The sequence below is a fragment of the Anomaloglossus baeobatrachus genome, chromosome 1, assembly GCF_048569485.1.
Source record: "Anomaloglossus baeobatrachus isolate aAnoBae1 chromosome 1, aAnoBae1.hap1, whole genome shotgun sequence".
NCBI classification, from domain to species: Eukaryota; Metazoa; Chordata; class Amphibia; order Anura; family Aromobatidae; genus Anomaloglossus; species Anomaloglossus baeobatrachus.
In genome coordinates this window covers 451,988,377-452,014,099 of record NC_134353.1, presented here as the reverse complement: position 1 = coordinate 452,014,099, position 25,723 = coordinate 451,988,377, and the positions used below count along the sequence as shown (strand labels likewise).

Below are 25,723 nucleotides of genomic sequence, written 5' to 3'. Positions count from 1 at the left end.
TTCTTTAATGATGGATGCCACTTCTGCTTCTGTAAAGTCCGTCTCTAAATTTTCAACCTCAGCACTGGGTATAACCGGTAGGGCCGTTCTGGATACGTAGTCGTTTATTTTATTTTCTAATGCGTCATGAGGCATGTCTCCAAATTTGCTCTTTATGTTATATAGGTCTCTATAAGACTTTTGGAACTGTTCCGCAATGAGAGTTGGGTTCTGAGTCGAAGAGCCGTCTGCTTGTTTAATCATGGGAATGTGGCTGGGGTCTCCCCTAGGGTGTAGAATCCTAGCTAGTGGTCTACCACATTTATCTGCATACTCATAGAGGAATCTTTTTATTCTAGTCCTATGTCGCTCATACTGTCGGTCGAGAATCGATTTAAGCTCCTCTCTATTTTTGACAAGCTCCGCCAGTGTCAAAGGTGATAATGTCTTCTTATGGGCCCTTTCCAGATCTGAAATATTCTGAAGTAGGGACAAAATGGTTTGGGCTCTCTCTCTCTTAAGCCTAGCCCCATGTTTGATCAAAACCCCTCTCAACACACATTTAAGTGCCTCCCACTGCACGGGAAGGGCTGTGGGGTCTTCTGAGTGTATTTCTAAAAATTCATCAATCGTGTTCTGTAGATCCTTCATGCACCCCTGATCCCCAAGCAGACTATCGTTCAGCCGCCAAGACCACGACCTTCCTGCCCCATCTGGGATAGTAAGGCTCAGGAATATAGGAGCGTGGTCAGACCAGGATATACTGCCTATAGAGGCCTGTATCTGCCAGGTCAGAGCCTTTTGGTTCACAAGAAACAGGCTATGCGGCTGTACGAGGAGTGAGCCGGGGAGAAGTATGTGTAGTCACGCTCCACTGGGTGTAACGTTCTCCACACATCTACCAATCGAAGCTCTTGTATTGAGCGTTTAACTTTTGTTAGCTTTCTGAGAGAGAGAAAATTGTGTCCCGAAGTTGTATCTACCTTAGGGTCCAAAGTGAAGTTTAAATCGCCACCCACGATCACGGTCCCTTCTGCGAATTCATCCAATGATGACAGGAGAGAGGAGCAGGACGTCGCCGGATCTCTGTTTGGTAAATACCAATTGACAATGGTAAAGATAGATGAATTAACATTAAGTTTCAAAAAAATTAATCTACCCTCAGTGTCCACTCTTGTGTCTAGAACCGTGTGTATCAGGGCTTTATGGATGCCTATAGACACCCCTTTTGATTTTGACTCTGGGTTGGTGCTATGGACCCATTTGGTGTAATATCTGTCTTTAAAGTTAGGGAGGTGACCAGTTTTGAAATGGGTTTCCTGAATCAATAATATATGGACTCGTTTCTTATGCATGTCAAAGAATACCTGAGATCGTTTTTGCGGGACATTGAGGCCCCTCACATTCAATGAGCCAAAGGTAATCTGCGTCATTCTGAGGAGGAACGGTGAGGAACCGGGAAGTAGGGTCAGAGGATGGGGATGGGAAGAGAGGTGTGGGTGAAGAGAATAGAAAAGGCTAGAGGAGGGAGAGAGAAAAAAAAAAAGGGGGGGTAGAAGAATTAAGTATATAAAGGAAACTACAAACAAAGAGAGAGTACCGTAGGCAAAAAGGACAAAGCACCTCTTGCCTGTAGGGCCGTAACGTGACCCTTATACTTGGTCAAATAAACTAGAGGTAAATGCAGAAAAATAAGAATCTCTATATACCAGGGATGTTAATCCTACGCCACTACCCTGTGGCGTGTTATCCCAATCAGGGAGGGAACTTTCCACAAAGGAGCCCCCTGCCCTGGACTAAAAAACAACTTTTAACTATATATATATTTTGATTTGCAACTAAAGCTCTGTATAAAGAAGGGAGAAGGGGCTTTGAGAGGGTATTGTACCTTATAATGTTGAGGGGCGCCCCCCCATTACACCCAGGATGGAAGGAGGGAACCCCCCACCCCCCTGTCCAGGGCGATACAATATCCCCACAACGCGAAATTCCCATCAGGACCAGGGGATAGACTCCATCATACTATGATCCTATAACCAAAAACATACTAGAACAATTTAATCCACCATCCTCTTATACATCAGACCGGCCTCCCTCCTCCTTCTCTACGAGAGCCATGCATCCGATCACCGACTGGGACGGTGACTCCCCCCCCATTGGAAAGTCCGGCCAGTCCTCTATAGGCACTAATGGAATGTCCAAGGCCGCGGTGAATGAGGGTAAATCCGCCGGAGACAGAAGAACATGCATTCGTCCAGCGTGCCGAACCTGTAGGCGGAAGGGGAACCCCCAGCTGTAAGGAAACTCGTACGAGCGGAGAATGTCCAGCAGAGGTTTAAGAGCTCTTCTCCTTTGTAGGGTAAAACGGGATAGATCTTGTAGAATCTGGATTTGGCTCCCCTCATACAATGGTGATACTCCACTGCGGAGCTTAAACAGAATGGCCTCCTTAATAACATAGCGGTGGACCCTACAGATCACATCCCGAGGTCGGTCGTTCTGGGCTGGTTTGGGGCCCAACGCTCTATGCGCTCTATCCAATTCCAGGGGTTGGCTCGATGGTTCACCCAGAATATTATTGAAGATCACTTGAAGGGTACCATGTAAGTCCTTGGACTCGACAGACTCAGGCAGGCCCCGCACTCTGAGATTGTTTCTTCGGCCCCTATTTTCAGCATCATCTATTGCTTCAACCACGTATTGTATTTGGCAGGAGTGTTGTTCTAATAGTGCCCCGTGGGCCTGTGAAGTGTTCTCCATATTCTGAATTTTAGCTGCCTGCACTTGACTCTGGGTGTCCACTCTCTCCACCTCCCCCTTCAGGGCTGACAGCTCTGTGCGGTACGCCTGCTCCAGCCTGGTTATATATGTCTCCATCTCTTCCCTGGTGGGTATAGCTGAGAAACGTGCCCGGATCTCATTAAGCTCTGTCAGAACTCATGACTCTTGTGTTTTTGTTATGGCTGGCCCTGACCCTGCATGCTTGTCTGCATCTGGTAACTTTAGATTTATGTTGTGCTTCTCCCTGGGTACGGTCTCATTTCTGTCAGGGACCTGTAACTCATTTGCAGTGCAGTGTCCCCCCTCCTGAAATTCCTCACACTCCTGCATCTGTGTTTTAGGAGAGGACGTTACTCCCCCCTCCAGAGGCCTCCAGGCTTCAGGGCTACTGTTTGTATCAGCAGGCACTTCCCCCGTGCTTCTCACTCCGGGTTTCCCCTGTACCTGCAATCTTGGGCTTTCTGGCCTTATCTTCTGTATCTCCTCTTCACTCCGGGTGGTCTCTCCTCTCAGTCACATCAGCTGCTGAGCCTTTCCCTGCATCTTCATAGCTGCCATCTCACTGCTGCACGCTGAGCTCACCTCGTGTGTAGCCTTAGCAGCCATCTTGGGTGTCACCTGTGAAGCTTCTCTCTGCCCCGGCCCGGATAAAAAGTGTTTGATCCCTCTCTCCTCCGATCGTGAAGCTCTGCTGCTGCACCCCTGGGATCTCCCTCGTCTCCTCCGCTGCATAGCCTGTGTTGCAGAGTCCTCAGTTGCGTGGATCATCAGTTATAAAGTCCAGTGGCAGGAGCTAAGACAAGTCACGTCCTCACTCCTTCATAGCCAGGACACGCCCCCTTGTGGGAGCAAATTTTAGACCTTTCTGTAATAATGATTCCTCATACAGAGTAGGATTGTATGAACTAAGGTTATATATCTTTTGGGCCTCTTGAGTATTGACATTGGTTAGCCTTTTGGTGGCATTTTTGCTCCTACATCCTCGTCTCATTTTCTTTTTGGAACCCCAAAAAATGTTTTTGGCAAACAACATTGAAATCTTAATTTATCTGTATAGTCATTTTTATTGGCGACTTTTGATGTAGTTGCTTTTGTGATATTTTTAGTAATATTTTTAGTATTTTTAGAAGCAGTAGTTGGTTTTTTTGGGGATAATTGATTTAGTGGATAGAATTTCTGCATAGGTTGTTTTTGGTCTAGTACCCATAGATCTATTCAGTCTTGAATCTCTATCATCCTTATTTAAATTTTCTGTATTAAGGGTAACTCTAGTAGAGATTAATGTGCCCTCATGATTATTACCAATTTTGTCAATAGATGTACAGTGTTGACTAGAGGTCATGGCTTTTAATAAATTAGAGACCGAATTATGTATAGTAGATGTTTCACAATTATTTTCTTGCTCATTGGTCCTATGTGTTGTGGTAATTCCAGTTACTTGATTCCAATTCAATGGGGTAGATGTTATACTCTCCCAAGAATCAGCTTGAATAGATTGTTGGAAAGTTGTTGGGATTGATAATTCAAGCTGGGTTCGATGTTGAAACATCCTTGGAATTACCGGTGTATATTCAGTTGAATTGGTGTTAGTTCCACCAGAAAATAGGGAGATACTGATATTCTCTTGGCCTTGTTTAGAGTCCAGTGTAATAACCTTGTCCAGAGTAGTCATATGTTCTTCACTAATATAAGATATTTGATCATCATATTGTGTAGCTTCATTATTTAAACCTAATTCAATTGGGACTCCATCTCTAATAAATTTTGCTACCTTCTTTTTAATATAGTTTCTTCATAAGTTTTTAGTCTCTGTTGGATGTTATCAATAATACTATAATATTCTAATTATAATCTAATTGGTTCCAATGTTTTAAAAATTTTATCTATTTCAGCGCTAACCTTACTGAGTTGATTTTTGCACATTTTAATGACAAATTCCAAAGCTTTTATGGAAAATTGTTGTAGCATAGTTTCCCATGCTTCTTGAATATTAGAGTCCCCAACGTTTCCAGCTAATGTCTTATTAATTCATAAACCTTTTGGAACTATCTTGTGTAATGCGTATTTTTCCAGGGATGTAACTTCCCATAATTGTCTCATTTCAGTATGTAATAGTTTTTCCAATAACCTAATATTTTGTTTAGCTAGTTCAATACTGTCAATAAATTCATCATGTGGCTTGGTTAATTTAATAATTTTGTGAGCCATAGATAACCGTGTTTGTCTATCGCTGTGTAGTTCAGATAAGGTCATGGTCGAGCTGCTGACAGTGTTCACACGTAAAAAAACCTCACAAAATAGGATAATCACTGGCGCTCAGACCAAAAAACTTATCAATGCACGATTGTCAAAGTTTTTTTAGTGTAATTTAATGTAGTATGAGAATGAAGCTTTTAGTAGGCAGGGGATACCGTGTGACTATCTCCAAAAGGTTGAAGTATATAGTATATAATATGCACTACTGCGCTAAACATTCAATTACACATAAAAACACTTTACCTGTTACAATGTGATCGAGACACTGAACGGCATTTAAAGTGTTAATATTTAGCTTCTGATGGCTTTAGTTTCTGACCACTTTGGGGGGTATCAGTGCGCTCAGAAGACATTGAGTAACAAAGTTTGTGGTCCATTTTGTCTTGCTATTCCTTGTAAATGGAAATAAATTGTGGTTAAAGCAACATGTTTGGGTAAAATGTTTTTTTTTCCTTCCAACTTGCATTAATTCCTGTGAAGCACCTGAAGGGTTAATAAACTTCTTGGATGTAGTTTTGACCACTTTGAGAGCTGCAGATTTTAGAATGGTGTCACTTTTGGGTATTTTCTATCACCTAGGCCTCTCAAAGTCACTTCAAATGTGATGTGGTCACTAAAAAAATGGTTCTGTAAATTTTGTTGGAAAAATGTGAAATTGCTGATGAACTTTTAACCGTTCTAACAAAAAAGATATGCTTTAAAAATTGAGCTGATGTAAAGTAGACATTTTGATAATGTTATATATTAACTATTTTGTATGACATAACTCTCTGGTGTAAGGGCATACAAATTCAAAGCTTGAAAATTGAGAAATTTTCACCAAAATTCCAATTTTTTCATAAATAAATGCAAAAAATATCATTCTAAATGTACCACTATCATAAAGTACAATATGTCACGAAAAAACAATGTCAGAATCACCGGGATCCGTTGAAGCGTTCCAGAGTTATAACCTCATAAAGTGATGCTGGTCAGAATTGTAAAGTTTAGCCTGGTCACAAAGGTGAAAATTGGCTCCGTCACTAAGGGGTTAAAGGAACGCTGCTTAGCTTTAATGAATTACAATGAAGCTATAACCTGAAGAATATTCTTTGATATTTTTAAACACTCATCCCTTCAGCAACTGAGATAATTATATGAGTGTTCTTATATAGAAGAATTTTATTCCAGGTTGGCAAAGTGACATTTTATTATTTCATGGACAGGCAATATTTTTTACGGACACATTGTAAAACCATAACAAACTATTATAATAAGTGATACATGTCTACATTTTTTTAAAAGACAAGGCAAAAAAGTTCACTAGTTTTATGGGCTGTCCTGGAATTTCTGGACAAGTGGCAACCCTTGACTTATTGTGAAATTACATAAATCTGTTTTGAAGAATAAGCTGAATAGTTTCTTTCAATGTATCTACGAATTGTGCTGCAATTTAAAGCCATAGGATCATTTTTAATGTTACAATCTCCATTGATTATATAATCTCCATCGATGTAGTATAGTTCTTGTAAATTAAATAAATTGTGCCTGTAGGAGTTTAAATGATTACAAAAGTAGGCATAATGGAGCTGATGATCTGAATGTTTTATGGGATTGTACTGAAATTACACTATTTTGTTTGCAATGTACAGTATGTGCGATAAATATGCTGGCCATAAACAACTGTAGATTCAACTGTATATGCAAATCTGAGTTTTAGTTCAAGCATGCATGAGACCTGAGGATCAGATGATGTACCTGTTCACATTAGGGGGTCCTAGCTGAACAGGTGCCAGATGGTAGAGTGCTAGCTCTTATTTCATTTCCAATTTATGATGAAGCCATGTTCCATTTCTCAGTACATTATGATGTTTAGAAACGCAGCAATACCAAATATGTAGTGATTTGAAGTTTTTTTATTGTACTTAATAGTCCCCTTAGAGACTACTGTGTGACTGTTTGATCACTTGTGCTATACATAGCAGTGCATCAGTACTACTATGTATAGCCAAAATCACAATCTCCTATGAGTGCCAACCCTGGTCTGGTTTTCACAGGAGTATCATAAAGACAGGCGCAGGGGTCTTGAGCAGACCGTCACCTGTCAAGGCAACCCATTGGCACCTCGCGATCACTTCTTGGGTGCCCCAACAGGCACGTGGAATGACGTGCCTCCTGCTGCCGCATGTTAAATCTCTGACAGCAACATGTTAAATGTTGCTGTCAGAGATTGACAACAGCATTTAACAGGTTAACAGCCATGGGCCTTTCTCTTCTCCACCTGCGGCTGCTAAAGACATATGATGTTTGATTAAATCAGCCATCATCTGCTGGGAAAGGTACAGAATATGCGTGCGAGCCTGCATCAAAGTCAGGAACATGACATATGACATGAAGGGGTTAAATGGAATTTGTTAGTAGGATCAACCATCCTAAGTCATCTACAAGATCATGTAGGTTATAGGAAGCTGAATAAGATGATGCATTGATATCTGCAATCTGATCTCTTATTCCAGACAAACCCAAGTTGTTCTTAATATGTAAATGAGCTATGGACTAGAATCTGCCTCCAGAGCATATTATAAATTAAAGGGGACAGTTACCAATGTGATTCCTGTAATGACTGACTCTTTGCTCTCTTATTCTTACTGGAGAACTGTGTGTGATTATAACGAACACGATACAGCAGAACTGAACTTTGTAGTTGTAGCTCTCTTTTTATAGTGCTGTCAGCTCAGTTGTACAGTTGTAATACAGGTCTACCTCAGAGCTCACAGCACCAGAGAAGATAGCTACAACTGCAAATTGTTTGTAATGAGAAAAGGTTCAGCTCTGCTGTAGAGTGTTAAGGCCGCTTTATACGCTGCGACATCGCTCAAGCGATCTCGTTGGGGTCACGGAATTTGTGACGCACATCCGGTTGCTTTAGCAATGCCGTTGCGTGTGACACCTATGAGCGATTTTGCATCGTCGCAAAAACATGCAAAATCACTCATCAGTGACATGGGGGTCCATTCTCGAATATCGTTGCTGCTGCAGTAACGATGTAGTTCGTCGTTCCTGCGGCAGCACACATCGCTCCGTGTGACACCGCAGGAACGAGGAACCTCTCCTTACCTGCCTCCCGCCCGCAATGCGGAAGGAAGGAGGTGGGCGGGATGTTCGTCCCACTCATCTCCGCCCCTCCGCTTCTATTGGGCGGTGGTTCAGTGACGCTGCTGTGACGTCGCTGTGACGCTAAACGTACCGCCCCCTTAGAAAGGAGGCGGTTCGCAGGGCAGATAAGTAGTGTGACGGTCCGCGTGATGCTGTGCGCCACGGGCAGTGATTTGCTCGTGTTGCACAACCGATGGGGGCGGGTACCCACGCTAGCAATATCGGTCATGATATCGCAGCGTGTAAAGCGGCCTTTAGTCTGCTCTCCTGATCTTACAACAGGCTGCCGCTGTCTGCTTCACCTTACCTGGCTACAAAAAATAGGGGGCACCCCACATTGTTTTTTGGGGGAAAATAATGAATTTGTAGCTAAAAACAAGGCTCAACACTTTTAGTGCACCATGAAAGGCACTAAAGGGTGCAAGATTATAAAATGCAGGGGAGTGGGACATTATATATATATCTTTCTTATCTATCCAGCTATCTATCTATCTATCTATCTATCTATCTATCCTGGTATCAATCCATCTATCTATTTAGGTATCTAGCTTTCTAGCTTTTGACTGTATGTAACCCTCCTTCAGTTCTTTTTGCGGTCAGCAAAAAAACGTAAGGCACACAGATGGCACTCGGACCATATACGGAACGGATGCGGTTGTCACACGGATGCATACCTGGAAAAACAGGACAGTTTTTTGCGGACTAACGGGATGGTCGTGTGAATGTAGCCTAATAGTTCTGACATCCTATGGTTAAACCATAATTCTATCTTACAGGTATACTTCTTTAAGTTCCTGGCTTATTTTGATGTCCTTCTCCGAAAGTACCAAGGGTTCCATTTCAGTACCATGCAGGATAAGTTACCACCACAGAAACATAACCCAGTGACCATGAGATGGTATACATAGTCACAATAATTTACATTTCATAAACTGCAATATTTATTTTTCGATTTCATACATAGAATAAACTAAAATGGCATTTCATCTACTCAGAAAAGAAAGCTTGAAATGTAGATACCAAGATGCAAACTCCTTTTTTTGTGCTAACAGTACAAGTGAAGCCTTTATCACCTTTCTTCTACATCAAATGCCCTTTAAAATGGCCATAAGAAAATTAAAGCAAAGGCCCACAAGGAACAATTGTCTTGATAATAATTGCAGATTGAAAGGAGTTGGCTCATTCACTCTATCTTTTCTTCTAGTATAATGAACAGGATTTATGTTTTCATAAAGTAGGGCGTGATTTTGTCCTGACTTTGACTCGAAGATAGAACATAAATATCTCTACAAGTGTTAATGTAAATTCTAAAATATTGGCACATGGAATAGCTAGCTATGTGACACAAAAGAGCAAAACTGCTTTAAACATATAAAGTTCAGTCCTCCTCCAGCTCCTCAGCCGCTCTCCTTCAGTGTTGCTAAGTCGAAATAGTTTCAATTTGGCAATATAAAAAAGATTTACTGATGCATTTTCTTCTGCTGTTGTGCAGGGGTAGCAAAAAGGTGTTTTTCAGCCATGCTTTTTCTGTGTCAATATTTTTAAGCTGAAAGAACATATAAAGGATTATCTAGAAACGTGCAGCCTGTATTTGTATTAAGGCTTTGCTCAAAGCATTGTTAGGTCTACTATTGGGTGTGATTGTAGTTTGCAGTTATAGGAACAGTCAACGCAAGCCAATATTGTATAGCGACTTAGAGATGTGGCTTTTGTGTGTGATTTCTTGTGTCATACATAATACTATAGAACTGATTTTTTTTATGTAACAACAAAGCCTTAAGTCTTTTAATGGGTTTTTGTTTTATTGCCCATCAGGACATCTGAAGGTTCTCCAGTATTCATAAAGTGCCAAAAGACATTGCATCAAAAGTCTATGGTGCAGCCACCGTCAGGAAATAGTGGTACTATATTATGTGGTAATTCTCATTTACAATGTGCATTTTTGAAAGTTTGGTTGAAGTGAAAAAACATCCAAGTCCAGCACATCTAATCCCAATAATATAATATGTGCAATTGTTTTTCAGGGCACCCATACAAGATGTGCTCATGGCTAGCAATCACTCACTGGTTACCTTACCTGCAGCTTCTTCCGTGACAGTCACAATAGGACTTGGCACATAATTAAATGGAGTAACTCTGGCTGCCCTACTGGGAGAACTGTGCCTGCTTGTGGGTAAGTTTACTACACCTAAGGCTACTTTTCCAGATTCAGGCATTGTTGTGGAAGTACCAGGCCTGTTTCTGCTTTCTATTGTGGGTGAGGTGCTAGAATTTGTCTTGTTAATATTAAAATCCTCTGTCTGCACTACAGCATCACTTGTTTTTCTACGTGGCTCAATAGACTCCTCTGAAAGTGGTAGTGCACATGCAGGCAGCGTGCTTCTCAAAATATGGGGGATATCTTCATCTCTTATCCGTCTCCATGTTGCCCTGCCTGAACCAGAAGGGGTGTCAATCCTTGGAACTCTTGTACTCTCAGTTTTTGATGTGCCCTGGCCTCCCCTTCCTTCTGCACGTGACCAGGGGAGATTGATGTGAGGAGAGGAAGAGTACCTTTTGAAAGGTTCAGGTGGAGATACCATATTTTTGACAGGTAGGCGAGATGGACTTTCAGAACTTGTCCTTCGTGGAGGACGGTTTGGTGATAAGGGAACTTTAGATTTTGAAGACTTGTGCACTTTTAGCTCCTCACATCGCGAGGAGCATAGAAAAACAGCAGGTAGAGCAGCATTACTTCGCGGAGAAGCTCTGTGCTGTCGTTGTGATATAGAGAGATCAGAATGCTGACGCCTGATACCCCCTGCAGATTCCTTTATAAAGGTAAGCTGACGCAAGATTCCAGATTTCTCTGACTCACTGTTTCGCACTTGGTTAAGGCGGCTGCTCTGAGCAGTGGGTCTTTTGCTTGGACTTTGTCGAGGAGCCTCACTAACCGATTCTACAGCCAAAGGTGAAGGACCAGGTGGACCACGAGGACTTGGTTTTTTCATATAAGGAATTCGCACAGGGGATTTTTGTGTTTTATTGCCTGGACCCTGGGAGTTCCTTACTCCCTTTGACTTTGGAGATGAAGGAGTTACTGATGATTGTATTTTCTGTGACAGTGTGGAATTTCTTGAGGAGGTACAAGAAGGACCACTATTGATTCGAGCTGGAGGTGTAGCACTTCTTTTTGGTAAACTCATTTCAACTCCAATATCTACGGATTTCCCTAAGCGATGAAGACTTCTGGAGCGCATACTGTTAGTGACTTTTGAAATTTCCTGAGGTGCATTATCCTTGTATGATTGCTTGGTTGGTGGTGTTTTCTCTTGTGCAGGCATGTAGATCACTGTCCTTCCACGGTAGACCATTGGTATATTAGAGGAAGATTTTTGGCTTGAATTAACAACTTTTCTTCCTATGTTACTTTTTGACCCTTCACTACTGCTAGATATTTCACTTGATGCAGAGATTTTAGAGCACTGAGGTCTATCTCGGTTTTGTTTATGCTGTCCATATAAAGGCTGCCGGGCTGATATAGAAGGGCTAGACATAAGAGAGTCTGAAGAAGGAGCTCCAGAGATAGTTGAGGATTCCCTGGAAATAGAAGCAGATGCTTTATGTATCCAGTTGACTATGGAGTTAGCACCTTCCTTGATTGCTTCCCAGTCCACAGTGTCCAGATCAGACATATCATCATTTTCTGCTTTGTCTTTAGTGGCATGCAGAGTTTCTTCTTTTTTCTCATTATTCCTATGGTTATGTTTCCTTTTGCGAGCTGACAAACGTCTCCTTCTAGGCATCATTGAACTTGTACATTTTTCCTCATCTGATGTATGGCTTTGTGAGGATTCACGATTCCCAATATGATTACTGGATTTCCTTACTTGTAGCCTTGAAGAATGCTTAATCATATTAGGCTTATCAATCATTTCTTGGGCATACATAGGCTCAAGGTCACTAAGAGAGCTCATTGAAGAGCTGAGAGAATAGCAAGGCATTGGTTCATCCTCAATCAAATTACTAAACTTAGCAGTAGCTTGACCATTTTTGTCAGCACGACTAGGTTCTTTGATATCTTGATGTTCAGGGTACTTGCATTTCTTTCTTGAGGGTCTGGATGTTTCTGTTTTCCTACTTAGAGAATCTTTGCTTAGATTTACAATATCAATCTCATCTTCATAGAAACAGTAAACATCTTCTTCTGTCGGCGTAGTGTGACAAAATGACTGGAAAGCAACATTCCCATGAGAACTTTCTCCTTGTTTGATGTCAAGTTGTCTTGGATGAGTAGAAGAACTAGTACATCTTTCAATATTTTGAATATAATTAGGAGGAAGTTTGTGAAGTGCATCAAGACTTCTACCTACATCTGTTTTATTAGATGTTTTCAACATAAAACTTGCCTTGGAAGGTCTATTAAATTTGTTGTTAGGTTTTGGAGAACCAACACAGAATATATTTTTATTTTCTTCTGTAAATGCTACATTTTCAAGAGAAAATATTCTTCTTCCTTCTGTTTGATTTTGACTATCTAACATAGTTCCATAGTCTCTAATTTCCATTCGGCTTTTTGGCCTATCCCTCTGGTCTTGACTTTCTTTTAAAGAATAATGAAGAGTTTCATCACTCAGAGAAGCAGCACTTGAGAAATTTATAGGAGTTCCCTCTGCTGAGTCTGTAAAAGAAGAATCATCATTAATTAAGTCTTTTTTGGAATTGAAAGTTTTTGCTAGCTGTGTATGAGCAGGAACTAACATGTACACTGGTAACTGGACTTGTTTTTTCATCTGAGAGTTCACAAGGTGTCCAGAAAGGACTGATGTTTTCATTTTACGTAACCTGGGAGGCATAGCTGAGTTGATGCATTCTTTTAATATATCTATATCATCATCTGATACAAGTTCCATCTCTGACTTTTTCATAAATCCTAAAAGTCGATCTTCACGATTGTCTACCTGTTTCTCATGTGCTACAAAGTTCAAACTGTTTTTCTCAGGAAATGGTGGAATAAGTTTGAGCTCAACATCTTTTTGAATATAATGTTCATGCAAGGGCAATGCACTTAGACTTGATGCACATGAGAAATTTTCAGTTGGCTTTTCCACAGTAAAGTAAATCATGGAGTCAATATCCTTAGGAATCTGGAACCTTTCTTTGAAATCTGTTATTTCCATGAATTTTTTCACATTGTTTTCCCATTGGATATTAAACTGACTTGCTTCCTTTTCAAGGTGGATACTTGGGTCAAAGCTTGGTGTTTTGCTTCTGCTTGGTGGCATGGTCTGTCCAGGGCTATCTGGTAATTCACTAGGACTAATGGTTCCACTGATCATCTCACTGCATGGGTCACTTTGAATAGAACTAGCAATAGAGGGGCTCTCAAAACTACCCAAAGAACTGACAGAACTGCAACGGCTCATCACTAATGGTGTCTCCTGAATGTAGTTTTCTGAGGAGCTAGATGGAGTCATATCTTCATTCCTAGATGGTGAGGTATCATATAGAAAATGCTTCTCTGATTTTTTCAGAGGAATAGCAATGGGCTGAGAGATGTTGAGGGTACTTCCATCTCTCTTGGCTCCTTTAGACCTGCCTGGTTTCCTCTTATGACCATTCATGCAGCCATCTTCTTCAAGGATTTCCAAGGAAGAGTCACTATCTATATCATTTTCACTGCGGCTGGGTCCATCCAGAAGGTTGTCTCCAGAAGAAAGAGAGGAAAGGGAACTACAGCGGGAGAAACATATTGGAGTACCCTCTACTGCATATTTTTGCAGTGATTCCTGCTCTCCTGTTGAGGAAGAATGAAGAGAGGTCTTATCTAAAGCTTTTGAAAATGTATCAGAATTCTGTGATGGAAGCATCCACGCTTTCTTCTTTGCAGTAAGAGCCTGCTGAAAAATATTGACAGGTAATCCTGCCCCATTATTTGTTAAATTGTCAATACCAGAAATGTGCTTGTAAGATGGAGATAACTTTATAGTATGTACCAATGTCTCTCCTGACAGTTTATTACTGGAATCATTTACTGCCTGCTCATCTTTTTTTTCAGTGCTATCCATAATTTGAGCTCCTGGAAGAGAGAGTTTTCTTTTTCTGAGCTCATAGAGTTCATTTGGATCCTCTCTTGACTGCCCTTGTTTCAAATCACTTTCATTGGGATCCGTTCTATCTGGTTTAATAACTAGTACATTTTTTAAATCAAGACGACTTGGTCGTTTTTGGTACCTTTGCAGCTCTTCCTTGTAGTCAAGTAAAGCCGCTCGGCTACATGGTCTCATATGTTCTTTTGGACAGTATCCATCACTTGTGCTACCACTGTTAAGACTGTCATTAGAGAGGCTAGTATAAGCTGTTTTTAAGCGCAAAAGTGCTTGAGCTCGACTCAAGTTATCTCTTCTCATCATTCCACTGCTGTCAGAAAATCTACAAGGAGAACAGGACTGAGCTCTGCCCTCATGTAGCTCATCTGAACCATATGGCCAGTCAATACAGTGATCCTCCGAACTAAGGCTGAAGCTATCATCAGAGGATGTGTGCATTGTAGAAATGTCTTCCACCAGTCTTTCTATTTTTGCTGCTGCACAAGTTGACAGTTTTTCAGCAAGGATCTCATCTTGAGTATTTTTCAACTCCTGTTTATTGTTTTCTAATTTTTCAGACTCGACACCCTTTCTTAATGAGGCAGGTTTTGGCACAGTCTGTCCCTGGTTGATAGAGGAGTGAAAGTACATGGAAAGTAAAGACGAATTTCCTGTATCGGCACTGATGGATGTATTTGGAATCTCATCATCATCAAAACAGCCAGAATCTGATGCATAATCTTTAACCAGGCTTTCTATGTGCCGTAAATGTCCCTTAACTGCCTGAGATTTTAGCCCTTGTTTGTCCATAGAGTCAAAAGTCTCAGCTAAGTGTTTGGCATCAAGCTCAGCTTCTAGAGCTTTCTGTTTTCTCATGTAGAGGGATGGCATGCAAGAACCTGGAGAAATAACAGATGCATCCTTGTACTTGAGCGGTCTGTGTGCCAACAAGTTTCTCAGGGCAGCTGCACTTCCCATGGCGATCATCTTGTGCTTGGAATGGATAAGATTGCGCAGCATACTGACGCCTCCCAAATCCCAAAGTAGTTCCTGGTCTTGAGGACATCGAGCAGATAGATTCCACAAAGTCCCACAAGCATTGCTAACAATGGTCAAGCTGTGGGATTTGAGATGTTGCAGAAGAGTCTGAAGACAGTTGTGATCACGCAGGATCTGCCTGTAAAAAAAGAAATGAAAAACATTTTTTTAAAAAAATATAAAGGGGTTGTGCAATGACAAAGTTTACTATTAAAAGCTTCTAAACAAGTACCAGTATATATTTTCACAGAAAATATTTAAAGTGGACAACTTGAATAAAGTCCTGGCCTATAGTGAAAAAGCTGGAGATGCGGCACACAACAGCGGAGAGAAGAGGAACGGATGGGGAGCAGCAGGGCAGCCATAGAGATGAGCGATTAGGTGAGGACTAGGTTTTGTTTTTTTATGTCTGACGTTTAACTGCGCGTTGTATGTAAGTCGGAAGTTTGTAACACACGGTTTGCCTATATATATATATGTAGATTTTAAAATCAGGAGCATCTGTATTTTTTTATGCCTTTTTTTAAATTGATGTCACTGAAGAGCTCATTTTACAAATAAAAACAACATCGCTAACGAGATGTCGTTGGGGTCACGGAATTCGTGACGCACATCTGGCCTCGTTAGCGACGTCGTTGCGTGTGAAACGTACGAACGACCGCTAACGACCAAAATTACTCACCTAATCGTTGATCATTGACATGTCGTTCTAATCCCAAATATTGCTGCTGTTGCAGGACGGAGGTTGTTTGTCGTTCCTGAGGCAGCACACATCGCTACGTGTGACACCCCAGGAATGAAGAACAACAACTTACCTGTGTCCTCCGGCAACGAGGTGGGCGTCACTTTCTTTTGGCTGCTCTCTGCCCCTCTGCTAGAAAGGAGGCGGTTTGCCGGCCGCAGCGACATCACTAGGCAGGTAAGTACGTGTGACGGGTCCTAGCGATGTTGTACACCACGGGCAGCAATTTGCCCGTGACGCACAACTGACGGGGGCGGGTGCTTTCACCAGCGACATCGCTAGCAATGTCGCTACGTGTAAAGCAGCCTTTAGATTTGCTGATAATCAGCAATGAGCATTTATAGAAAATTATCAATCCCAATAGCTAGCCTGTCTAAACTGGCTAGCCAGCACACAGGGAGTAAGCAAAAAACATTATACAGGTGAAATGATTTTTAACCCATTCCCAACATATGACATACTAGTATGTCATATTTCGGGTGCCCTTGTATGGAGCAGGCTCAGGAGCTATGTTAATATGGCATCATCTGGCCTCTATCAGCATTAAGCAGAGCTGAGCTCTGCCTGTTGCCGTTAAACCCTTAGGGTATGTGCCCATGACATGTACATGCAGCACCCTGGACACAGCATGTCATCTTCTGCGGGGCAGCAAGTGCTCTCCGCGGAAGACCGCAGCTGTCCATGCCCATGATCAGGGTTCGAGCCACTGCAGACTTTCTTTCTGTCCTCCTTGCAGAGAACACTTGTGGCTCCGCAGCAATAAACTGACATGCAGTGGTTCGAGAAGTCGCACTGCATATGAGTTTACACTGCAGCAAAAACATGCACAGTGGGCATCGGATTTCTAGAAATCCCATTCACTGTGCTTGTACTGTACAAAACAGCATTTTGGACACAGTGAAAACACACTGTATCCAAAACACTGGGAACCCTGATGGTTTGCACGCAGCCTTAAATGCCACTGTCAACCTCTGACAGTGGCATTTAAAATGCGTGTCCATTGACAAGAGTCAACCCCAACTCCTCTACCCCCACTCCACACACACATTTCCCTTCCAAAAAAACCCTCATAAACAAATGTTAAAGCTTTACTCAAAAGAGAAAAGGAAAACTTTTACCAGTAAATGCACATGGATTGTAATTTGGATGGAAAAAATCCATTGTAGATCTTGATGAATATTCCATGACAAATTTGCTAAGATTCTCATGCACTTTTATTGTACTGTAATACGCCGTGAAATTTTATCCCACAAATCTGGAGAGAAAAGCCATAGCATATCCATTACGTGTGATTATACCTTCAGGTTCAGGTAGCCATATGAAATACTACGGACTTAATTGGCTATATGTGTAGTAGTAATTATATATAGCACTGGAAGTTAATTAGGTGAGCTCACTAAGGATAATATATTGCTTTTTGGTCAGCGCCAATAATTCATAGCCTAAGATTTTTGTATTTTCCTGCTATTACTCTTTGCCAGGGTGCTGTCACTGTGTTTACATACTGCGATATCGCTATCGATATCGCTTGCGAGCGTTCCCGCCCCCGGCGGTTGTGTGTCACGGGCAAATCGCTGCCCGTGGCGCACAACATCGCTAACACCCATCACACGGACTTACCTTCCCTGCGACGTCGCTCTGGCCGGCGAACCGCCTCCTTTCTAAGGGTGCGGTTCATGCGGCGTCACAGCGACGTCACACGGCAGCCGTCCAATAACAGAGAAGGGGCAGAGATGAGTGGCCGGAACATGCCGCCCACCTCCTTTCTTCCTCATTGCCAGTGGACGCAGGTAAGGAGATGTTCGTCGTTCCTGCGGTGTCACACATAGCGATGTGTGCTGCCGCAGGAACGACGAACAACATCGTACCTGCAGCAGCAACGATATTTGGAAAAGGAGCAACGTGTCAACGAGCAACGATTTGTCACGTTTTTGCGCTCGTTGATCGTCGCTCCTTGGTGTCACACGCTGCAATGTCGCTAACGGCGCCGGATGTGCGTAACTAACGACGTGACCCCGACAATATATCGTTAGCAATGTCGCAGCGTGTAAAGCACCCTTAACTCTCCTTACCTCCATGTTTTTACTCAATTCCTAAATAAAATGTAAAATTTTAAATATTCTCTGATTTACTTTTGTGCATCTTTGATGTAGGTTGTGTACATTTCCCAAATGCACCATGGAAAAAAATGTTTTGGGGGGTATCGTTTCATAAACTACTATTGCTTAGTTTGCAGTCTATGTGCTGTCCTTTTCGTATACAGACGGCATAGGTTACCAAGAAGACACTTGTGTAAAGAAGCACTTAAGACCGGAGGAAAAGTGAATATGCAACAGTATATCAAAACAATATTCCTTATATAGGACATTATTTCACAATACTAGTAAAAACTAAAAATTAAACTATACTGAATTGGAAACATAGAAGTAGAGGAAATACTAGGACAATCCTTACCTGTAGTCATCACGTGTGGCAATTAGACTGGATACATTTCTGAGAATACCACCTCCACTCTCTATGATAGACAATGAGTTGCTCTGACACTTATAAGTCAGGGTGCTCACCAAAAAACCAAGTGATCCATCAACAGAACAGACAGATGCCTTGTTCTCAGTGCTATGGGCAGACAAATTCCACAAGGCGCTCAACACACTTTTCAGTGTAGACTCCTAATATGACAAAAATCACATTAATTATGGTGCCAAATGTGAACCATAAACCAATTATCTTCTAGCTATGATTCTTACCTTGCTGGCCCGTAATGCGCACTGCATTAAACTGACAACACTGCCTATTTCACGCAAAATCTTCTTACTGTTGATATCTGCTCGCCATGATAAATTCCTTAAAATACTTGATGCCACCTGGAAAATGGAATAATCACATGACGTAATATATACACTACATGCTCAATGTATAAAACAATAAACCAACAATGTGTGGAGTATATGTATAAAATATACCTGCTGAAGTTCTTCACTCGCAGATGCCAAGTGAGCCACAATTGCCTGCATGCAGCCACGTCGGGAGCACAGGGTAGCCTGTGTAATAGAAAATGCCCACCGTAGAGTTCACATATAAAACTGCATAGAATTTCATGTAAACTGACATGGTCAAGACAGTAATAAATAACAGCAAATAGTAATATTAGTAATGAAAGTATGCATATTCAATATATAGAACTACCCTCTAGTAGTGACTATATACAACCAGAATTATATAATTGGCAATGAATGTCTTCAGTATTATGATCAAATTATACATTAGACACATGCTGTTATGCTTCACTCCTCACCTTGTTCACGACATCCCCAAAAGTGAGATTGGTGAGTGCCATCCCTGCATAGCGCCGCAACGCCAAGCTAAGGGGATCATTGGTCATACGGTGCATCTGGTAGTCTACCTCTAGAAGCTCTGCAATTGATTGCAGACCACCTAAAGAATGCAAGAAAAAAAAAATAAGAGAAAATACACAGTTGAAACCAGAAGTTTCCATACACTCTATAAAGACACATCTGCAGGTTTTTCTCACTATCTGACATGAAATCATATGGGAATGTCTTTGGAAGCTTCTGATAGGTTTATTTGCAACATCTGAGTTAGAGAGACACCCGTGGATGTATTTTAATGCACACCTGAAACACACTGCTTCTTTATGTAGCATCATGAGAAAGGCAAAAGAAATCAGCCAAGATCTCAGGAAGAGAATTGTGGACTTGCACAAGTCTGGTTCATCCTTGGGTGAAATTTCCAGATATCTGACAGTGCCTTGTTCATCTGTATAAACAATTATACGCAAGTACAGACAAGATGTGAATGTCCAGCCATCATACCGCTCAGGAAGGAGACGGGTTCTGTGTACTAGAGATGAACGTGCTTTGGTCAGACATGTGCATATCAAAAAAAAGCAAAAGACCTTGTGAAGATGCTGGCGGAAGCTGGTAAGATTGTGTCATTATCCACAGTGAAACAAGTACTGTATTTTCATGGGCTGAAAGGCCACTCTGCCAGAAAGAAGCCATTACTCCAAAAGAAACATAAAAAAGACAGATTAATGTTTTCAAATGCACACAGGAAAAAGGACCTTAATTTTTGAAGACATGTCCTGTGGTCTGACAAAAGTAAAATTGAACTGTTTGGCCATAATGACCATCGTTCCGTTTGAAAGAAAAAGGGAGAACTGGTTACAAAGTGGCTTAAGGATAACAAAGTCAATGTTTTGGAGTGGCCATCACAAAGTCTGATCTCAATTCTATTAAAAATGTATGGGCAAAGCTGAAAAGGGGATACCTATGAACATGGCTCAGTTACACCAGTTTTGTTAGGAGGAATGGGCCCAAATACTGTACCTACCAACTATTGTGAGAAGCTTGTGGAAGGCTATTCAAAACGTTTGATCCAAGTCATACAGTTTAAGAGCAATGGTTTCAAATACTAATGAAATATATGTAATCTTTTGACTTAGTAGAAAGTAATAAAAATGCCTTAAAACATTCTCTCTTATTTCTCTGGCATTTGGCAAATACATAGATAATTTTGGTTCCTAATTGACCTAAAACGGGAAAGGTTATTTCTGATTTCATGTCAGATAGTGAGAAAAACATGCAGATGTGTCTATATAGATAATGTATGTAAACCTCTGGTTTCAACTGTATAATGTCTCAGAGTATATTTTGTAAATCTGCATTTCTCCTACTGCAGAGGACAGTCATAGGTAAAATGCATTCTTCTAGTGAAATCCATTCTCCGTGCTGCTGTCTTTCTGCCTTTGCAGATACTTACTGCATGCAGGTAAAGATGAAGCTATAGGAATTCCAGAGATGAAATTGGTTTCATAAGAAATTACCTAGCTCATTCATTGCTCTTCGATATTCTTCATCAAATGATAATTTCATGATGGCACAACTGGCTTGGCAGATTTGGGGTTCCACGGGCACTGGCACTGAAAGAAAGACCTTGTATGACTTCTCGGATGTCATTAATATATACTGTTTTTAAGCTTATACAACAGAATGCAGTAAGTAATGTAACTGCATTTCCATTCTATCAAATACTTAGATGAACAAAAATAGCAATATAGTCTCTTATTATTAACAGGTATATTACACATTGAAATGTATTTTGTAGATTTTGGCTGAAATGCAATGAATATTAAGTTATTAAAGTGTGATCCTTTAAATGAAGGGATTTATCACTGCAGCCAATACTAACTCACAATTCTTAAATTCTGTCTATTAGATATTTTGATTGAACATTGATAATTTAGGCCATCTATATTATTTACTCTTGATTTCCTTTTCACCATATCCTATGGGAATGGGGATGAATACTTCTGAAAACACCTGGCTGGCAAAAAATATTTTGTTAGCCAGGCTGGAAAAACCAGAGTAAAGAAGCCCAGCATAAAATTCTCCCTGGACCCCGCACATAACACTGGAGGTGACCAAAAGCAGGGAGGTGATCTTATGGACAGGTTACCTGGAATTGATATACATATACCTGGACTACTATCATGCACACCATCCTTCTGGTCATGACTTAGCATCCAGTCCCAGCAGGTCTCTGTATATGAACGTATCTGTTCCAGAATGTGGAGGACTCTCATCTCTTTTTTAGCTTGTCCTTCATCTGGTTGGGAGAAGATGACATTGTGAAGCGCTGCATTAGCTCGCATGCGGGCATCTTTGAAACTCTGTGATTCAAGTGTCCTTCCATCCCGTTCTGTTTCATGTAAGATCTGGAGTAGTAGTGGGAGACAGCCAGATCTACGCATTGCTTGACAACTGTCCTGTGAGCTGGACATAGCCAACAAAGTACGTGACATGTCATCTTTATCACGTGTGGCCAACATGGACAAAAGCCAGAACACAACCTCAACCTGCAACAAAAAGTAGGTATTACATTACTCAGTATTACAATCTTTGCACTAATTTATCATTGTGCATACACAAGTTCATTTCTCAGGTCAATACATCTGTCTTCTAGCCATTTTATACATTTACCTTGTTTTCTGGTTGAGCAGAGTTGTCTTCAGCTTGGGAGACGCTCTCTGTAAACATTTTCTCTGTAGGTTCATGACTTACACTGGGCTGTAAAAGATAATTATATTATATTGCACATGAATCTTCTTTCCCACACATTTGAAATGGTGATGGTGGTGGTTTTGGCTAAATCAGCAGAATGATTTTTTTAATAGAGCCCTCACCTATATATAAATCCTCCACATAGGTAACCTAAATGAGAAAAAGTAATGATTCACCCTGTAGAAGTTATTTTTACCTCGGTAGACTGTTCTCGGTTTTCAATTCTACGTATTTCTTCTAGTTGCTGCTCTATCTGCTCCACGCGGGATGCTCGTATCTGCCAGACAGAAATAAGTATAACGGTTCTTGTTTGTATTATATATATGTAATATATATAAATTCAATTATTTCAATAACCATAATCATATGTTTTATGTCTGAATAATTCAACAAAGAAATATAGTAAAAATATCTAATTTTTTAAAATCTATGCAAGTGATGCCCTGAGACATCTGAAGGGCTGAAAATAGTGGCCCATGGACTGCACCATGTCCTTCCCCACTTGCCTCCCGTGATTTCATTACTATTTGCTATGATAGCAGTAAATTCATTATTGGAGGACGGAGCCGTCTTCCATCAATCAGCATGTGCGACTGAGACAGCAGACACAATGACGTCACTACATCATGTCTTCTTTGAGGAGAGCCAGTGCCCCAGAGACCAGGGCAGAGCACCTGGGAAATGGGAGTAAGGCGAGTATGTGTGTTTTTTTTATTGTGCATGGGATGTGTGCCTGTATATAGGAGGCTTTATGAGAACTCATATTGTATATAGTAGCTATGTGAGGGCTCATACTGTATATAGTGGAATATGTGGGCACTCATACTGTATATAGGGGACTGTGGGGGCTCATACTGTATACAGGAGGCTATGTGAGGTCTCAACTTATATACAATGGGCTATGTGAGGGCTCATATTGCATATAAGGGGACCCTGTAGTCAATCACACGGTCAATTGGGGGCTGTGTGTAGAAGCTTACCGTATATTGGGGTGGCTGTGTGTAGGCTTATACAGTATTAGGGAGACTGTCAGCATACTTAGTTCTGCTCAAAATTAAGTGATACAATTAATATAAAATGAAAATTAACCCCTTCACAACTTGGGACGTACTGGTACATCCTAAATCATATCGGGGTAATCACTGCCGGCTGCTGCGATGAGCCAGCAGTGATCCCTGCACGTCTGCTGATTTGAACAGCAGACATGTGCAGCTAACAAGCGCAGGTGTAGCCGCGATCCACATGTGCCTGTTAACCCCTTAGATCATGCTGTAAAAATGTGACGTCGTGATTTAAATGGCCGCAGCGGGGAACCATAGGCAGATTATAATGAGGGCAATCTGGGCTACCGCCCGGGGCCCGAGGCTCTAGGGGGGCCCATGCTCCAGAAAGTAAATTGCCCCCATTATAATTTGCATGAAATATTTAATAGATGCTGGGTACGCCTGGCCTGCCGCCCGCCCTGCAGCACTCCATGAAAGTGCGGGCACCGGATCTCACTGATCAATTGTACTGGCGTCTATATTGTGTGTATATTTATATATATATATATATATATATATATATATATATATACACATATATATATATATATATATACACACACATATATATATAGTATATAGATATATACTGTATATGTATATATATATATATATATATATATATATATAGATAGATACTGTATATATACATATGCGTGTGTGTATATATATAAATATATATATATATATATATATATATATATATATATATATATGCAACAATGCCATCACCAATAGTAGAAAATAGAAAAAACCTATGAAAAACCTAGATGACAAATGAGTAGTGTTTAAGACAGAATAGCACTGGGCACACATGGCTGTAACTAAAGATAGAGCCAAAGGACCTAGAAAAAAAACAATAAAACAAACAATAACCTGCGCAATGACCAAGAATACTGTGGAAATAGCAGAAGCTGATGGTGAATTAGGGGCAGATGCAGTTCCAGCGCTACGCGTATCGCCGCAAAAGTGTCTTTCTCGAGCATTAAAATACGCATGGGTTATTGCGCAGGCTATTGTTTGTTTCATTGTTTTTTTTCTAGTTCCTTTGGCTCTATCTTCAGTTACAGCCATGTGTGCCCAGTGCTATTCTGTCTTACACACTACGCATTTGTCATCTATGGTTTGAACCTTACTATAGCGCGGTTTAGGTTTTATTTCAGCCGTCACTGCTAATTGGGGAGTATGGCAGGGTTTACCTGATCCAGCGTAGCGATATCTAGTGTTTGGTGTTCTCATAATACATATACTGTCATTGTTCTGCATTGTAGGTTTTTTCTATTTTCTATTATGTATCATGCTGGAAGTTTTATTATTTTTCCAGCTGTTATTCTGGTGATGTCATTGTTGCATTTTTATAGAGAGTGTTCAGACCATTAGCAGTCTATACATGTGTTTTCTCAATGTTTTTAAATTGTCTGGTACAATTTTTGTATTTTTTGACTGTTATAATAAAATTTGTTATACGAACTACTTATATGGTGAGCCCTCGTTTTTGGCACAACCCTTTCCTGCCAGCCTCATTGTTATTGTGGCGAGGTGATCCCTGGGGTGAAATGGGTGCCCTCCATCATTTTCTAGTGTGGGAAGTATATAGGGACACAATATAGGGAGAGAGGGTGAGAGGAGGAAGGTATATGCCGTCAATGTGTGCAGAAAGAGGATGGGAAAGGAAAATGTATATATGGCAACACAGTATGGGGATAGGTGAGGATGGGGAAGGGAGATGTATATATTTCCTCATTGTGAGGAGAGTGGGTGTGGAAGGGGTATGCATTTAGACACAGTATGGGAAACAAGAAGGAATGTATACAGACAGCATGGGGAGAGAGGGTGAAGGGGAATATATATAGACATAGTATGAGAAGCGGGGTGGGGAGTGCATATGAATACAGTATGGGGAGTAAACAGTGGAAAGAAATTTTGGGGACACAATATGGGGAATTTCAGGACTGTATGTGAGCGAGGGAGTAATTTTGAGAACACAGTATGGGGTGCAAACAGGCAGAATGGGCGCAGACACAGTATGTGGAATGAGGGGGGAATGAGTGTGGAGGTAGTGAGGAGACAGTATGGGATGAAAAAAATGTGAGGGGCACAAAATAGAGACTGGGTGGTGGGGAGGTTTGGAGAGGGGGCAGCATGGGGGGGACACATTGTGAGGCCACAGTGAGAAGGGGTGTGTGATAAGGGGGCACAGTATAAAGACTGGGCAGTATTTTGGGGACAGAGTGTAGAGGACAGTGTGAAGAGGTGACTCAGTATAGAAAGGAGAGGGCAGTGTGGAGGGCATGCACTATTAGAGGGACAGTGTGTGCGCCTCATATTTTGTGCAGAGACCAGAGTGAGGGATAATTACTGTATTTACTCAGGTACACAGTGAAGAGCAGATATTTTTTATATAGGAGTACTATAATAATTCTGATATTTTTAAGGGTATCATGCCAAGATGTGCTGCAGAAAAGTGGAGAAGATGGATTTCTGCAGAGTTGAGCTGTGTATGTGACATCATGACGTCTGTACAAGATAAAGAAAAGAAAAAGAATGACTCGGATCAGAGACAACGTCATCTATAAGGTACCTGGATGTAAATGATTT

At 41.1% G+C, this 25,723-nt stretch overlaps 1 protein-coding gene across 1 annotated transcript in view; it reads right to left on the bottom strand.

Annotated features, from left to right (window-relative positions):
• Positions 1–9,074: 9,074 nt before the first annotated feature.
• APC2 (APC regulator of Wnt signaling pathway 2) overlaps positions 9,075–25,723 on the bottom strand; it is a 135,241-nt gene continuing 118,592 nt past the window's right edge. The window contains exons 8-16 of the mRNA XM_075353140.1: positions 22,279–22,359; positions 22,002–22,088; positions 21,499–21,877; positions 20,846–20,941; positions 19,295–19,434; positions 18,963–19,040; positions 18,747–18,863; positions 18,454–18,668; positions 9,075–15,396 (exon numbers count right to left, since the gene is read on the bottom strand). Coding sequence (XP_075209255.1) covers positions 10,209–15,396; positions 18,454–18,668; positions 18,747–18,863; positions 18,963–19,040; positions 19,295–19,434; positions 20,846–20,941; positions 21,499–21,877; positions 22,002–22,088; positions 22,279–22,359 — 6,381 coding nt within the window. The 3' untranslated portion in view covers positions 9,075–10,208. The remainder of the gene's footprint in view (positions 15,397–18,453; positions 18,669–18,746; positions 18,864–18,962; positions 19,041–19,294; positions 19,435–20,845; positions 20,942–21,498; positions 21,878–22,001; positions 22,089–22,278; positions 22,360–25,723) is intronic.